Genomic DNA, 3207 nt, shown 5'->3' with positions numbered 1-3207 from the left:
AGCAGTTGCAATCCCTCCCAGTTTGGTATCATCCGCAAACTTAATAAGCGTACTTTCTATGCCAATATCTAAGTCGTTAATGAAGATATTGAACAGAGCCGGTCCCAAAACAGACCCCTGCGGAACCCCACTTGTTATACCTTTCCAGCAGGATTGGGAACCATTAATAACTACTCTCAGATGCTTTCGGGGGAGGGGGCTGCCGGCCTGGGGCCCTGTTGCTGAGTCCATGGGAGGGGGGGTGCCAGAGCTCCTGGCCCAGGCCCGTCACTGACCCGCTGTGCTGCGCCAGGCCCCGTCTGGCTGGATAACCTGCGCTGCGCTGGCACCGAGCGCTCCCTGGCCGAGTGCCACTCCAACGGCTGGGGCGTGAGTGACTGCCACCACGGAGAGGACGCCGGCGTCGTGTGCTCGGCCCGGCACCCGCCCGGCCCTCGTGCCCCGGGCCCAGCCCCCGGCCTGCAGGTGAGCGGGGACATGGGGCTGCTTGGGCTGGCTGGGGGCGCTTCCCGCCTGGGGCGCCTGCTGCCGGTTGGCTTTGCCCGGCTTTGCCGGGCCAGGAGCTTCCACTAGTCTGACCCCTGTAACCGGCCCGAGCCCCTCCTCCAGGAGCCCCAGCGGCTCCAAGCCCAGGGGGGCAGATCCCTGCTGCAATGGGGGGACTGGCACCTCTGCCAGGGGTCTTGTCTCTTCAACCTGCCCTGCCTGGCCTCTGCTTATCACCAGCCCCCCCGGGCAGTGCAGGGTCTACGCCCCTGCCTGGAGCTGCCCCACTCCAGCACTCCTGCCCCACTCACTGCAGTGCCCCCTGCTGGAGAGGGGTCCGGCCTCCCTGACTGCCGCAGGGGGGGCTGAGGGAGCTGGCTCCCTGCCCCAGTACTCCGGCTGCTCACGGGGGTGAGATGAGGGGGGGCAGAAACAACCCCATTCCCATGGTACTGTCACAATGCGCTTTGCGGATACTGACCGGAGATAGTGTGTGTGTGTGTGTGTGTGTGTGTGCGCGCGCGCGCACCTCCGTACGTGCACCCGTGTGTGCATAGGAGCAAGTGCAGGGTCTGGTTAATGCTGGCCCCTTCCTATTACTTCAGCTCCCACTCCCTCCTATCCCTCCCCTGGCCTTTCCCCACAGCTCTGCTGGCGCCCCTCACTCCCGCCCCGCAGCCCTGGGCATCCTGCCCCCACCCCTCCAGATTCTCACCCATGCGCTGCCCTGCCCTGCTTCCCCCAGCCCCACCCCCGAGTGCTCTCTTCCGCCGTGTGTCCTGGGCCCCCCTCACCCGGTATCTGGCCTGGGGCAGGGAAGGAAGCTGGAAGAGGTGCGGCTCAAGCCAGTCCTGGCCTGGGCGAAGCTGAGCGTGCCCGTCAGCGAGGGCGTGGTGGAGGTGAAGCACGAGGGGCGCTGGAGGCAGGTGTGCGACGCCGGCTGGACCAGGAACAACAGCCGCGTGGTGTGCGGGATGCTGGGGTTCCCCCGGGAGAAGCGGCTCAACACCGGCTTCTACAGGTAGCGCCGGGCGCAGCGGGCGTGCGCAGAGCAGGGCGGGGAGGTGCCCGGGGGGCTGGTCTGATAGGCAAGTCCGGGCCTGCCGGGCTAGGGGGTGTTCGCCAGGGGAGATGCCTGCGGACAGGGCCGTGGGGCTGGCTGGGGGGTGTCGGGGCAGGTCCCCTCGCAACAGTCTGGGGTGCTTAGATGAGATGGCGGGGGAGGGGTCCAAGGTCACAGAATGCTGAGTGTTGCACACGCGTGTGCATTGGTACAAGGGTTGGGTCACGGGGCTCCCTGAGGCGTGAAGTCCTGGATCCAAGGGTAGAAACCAATTTCAGGGCAGGGTGTCTAGGGGGCTGCGGGTGGGGTGGGGCGGAGGGCACAGCGGCCCCTGCGGAGGGGGTGGGGGGCTGCCCATGGCCCTGCTGACCTGCCCTTTCTAACCCTGCAGGAAGCTCTGGAACCTGAAGTTGAAGGATCCCAAGTCCAGGTACGGACCCGTCCCTGCCTGAGCTCCCTCACGTGGGGCCGACCCGCCGGGTGCCAGGCTGCCCACGGGGCACTGGCGGGGGGGGGCGCCCGTCTCACAGGGTGGCGGCCGCACGTAGCTAGGGGTGCCGCTGGGGCCGGGCAGGAACTGGCATGAGCTCACACCCCCCCCCCCCCGGTTCGCAGCCTGCGGAGCCTGAGCCAGAAGAACGCGTTCTGGATCCACCGGGTCGGCTGCCTGGGCACGGAGCCCCACCTGTCCCACTGCCCGGTGCAGGTGTCCCCTGCCGCCCGGCGCCAGCCCGCCTGTGCCCACGGCATGCACGCCGTCGTCAGCTGCGTCCCGGGCGCCGAGTTCCAGACAGCCAAGCCCAAGCCCAAGCCGTTCCGCAAGGGCCTGCGGGCAGAGGTGAGCCCTGGGGGACGGGGGGGCCCCGGGAGAGCCCCTGGCCCCGAGGAACAGGCAGCACCGCAGCGCGGGCGGGAAAATGGTTCCTCCTGGGACTGATGTCAGGAGCACAAACAGCAACGGTTCTGGAGGGGGAGCGAGGCCACAGCGCTGGCTGTGGGGTGGGGTGGGGGGCTCCTGTCTGCTCCAGCCCCGGCCTGTCCCAGCAGGGGGCGCTGGGGGGAGTGGGGCAGGTGGCTGTGGGGGGCCCTGGCTACAGGGAATGGGGTACAGGACAGAGCCTGCCACAGCTCTGAGAAGCGCCCCGTGACAGGCGGGACCCCAGCCATTCCCCGGTGTGGGGGTGTGCGCACGAACACGTCCGGCTCACACCCACGTCGGCCCCTCTCTCGCAGGGGCCCCGGGTGCGTCTCCGGGCTGGCGCCCAGGTGGGCGAGGGCCGGGTGGAGGTGCTGCAGCACGGCCAGTGGGGCACCGTGTGCGACGAGAAGTGGGACCTGCTCGCAGCCAGCGTGGTGTGTCGGCAGCTGGGCTACGGGACGGCCAGGCAGGCCCTGGCGGGGGCCCAGCTGGGCCAGGGTGAGCCAGCCGTGGGGAGCCGTGGTGCTGGGGGCGTGGGGGGAGCAGGACCCCAGGGGCTGTGGTGGGGGGCTGTGTCTCAGGAGCAGTGGCTGGAGAGGATTATGGGCGCGTAGCGGACGAGCAGCTGAGGGGGAGCTCTGGGGCGGCACGGGGCGGCCGGGTCTGGGCTCCCCAGGGGCAAAGGGCGCTGGAACGGAGCAGAACCGGCAGGGAGAACCCAGAGCTTCGGGCTGTGCAG

General features: G+C 69.1%; 1 protein-coding gene across 1 annotated transcript; it reads left to right on the top strand.

Annotated features, from left to right (window-relative positions):
• Positions 1-292: 292 nt before the first annotated feature.
• On the top strand, positions 293-2966 carry LOC112124063 (lysyl oxidase homolog 4-like; the record flags this gene model as incomplete). Its single annotated transcript, XM_026662893.1, has 5 exons — positions 293-465; positions 1302-1507; positions 1941-1979; positions 2165-2387; positions 2783-2966. Coding segments are annotated over 5 exons (825 nt in total), but the record flags the coding sequence as incomplete, so codon positions are not given.
• Between the last annotated feature and the right edge of the window lie 241 nt (positions 2967-3207).

The sequence above is a fragment of the Terrapene carolina genome, unplaced genomic scaffold (genome assembly GCF_002925995.2).
Source record: "Terrapene carolina triunguis isolate 2854851 unplaced genomic scaffold, T_m_triunguis-2.0 Scaffold31171, whole genome shotgun sequence".
Classification (NCBI taxonomy): domain Eukaryota; kingdom Metazoa; phylum Chordata; order Testudines; family Emydidae; genus Terrapene; species Terrapene triunguis.
Note: the sequence above shows the minus strand (reverse complement) of the source record. Positions and strands in the feature narration are given on the sequence as shown.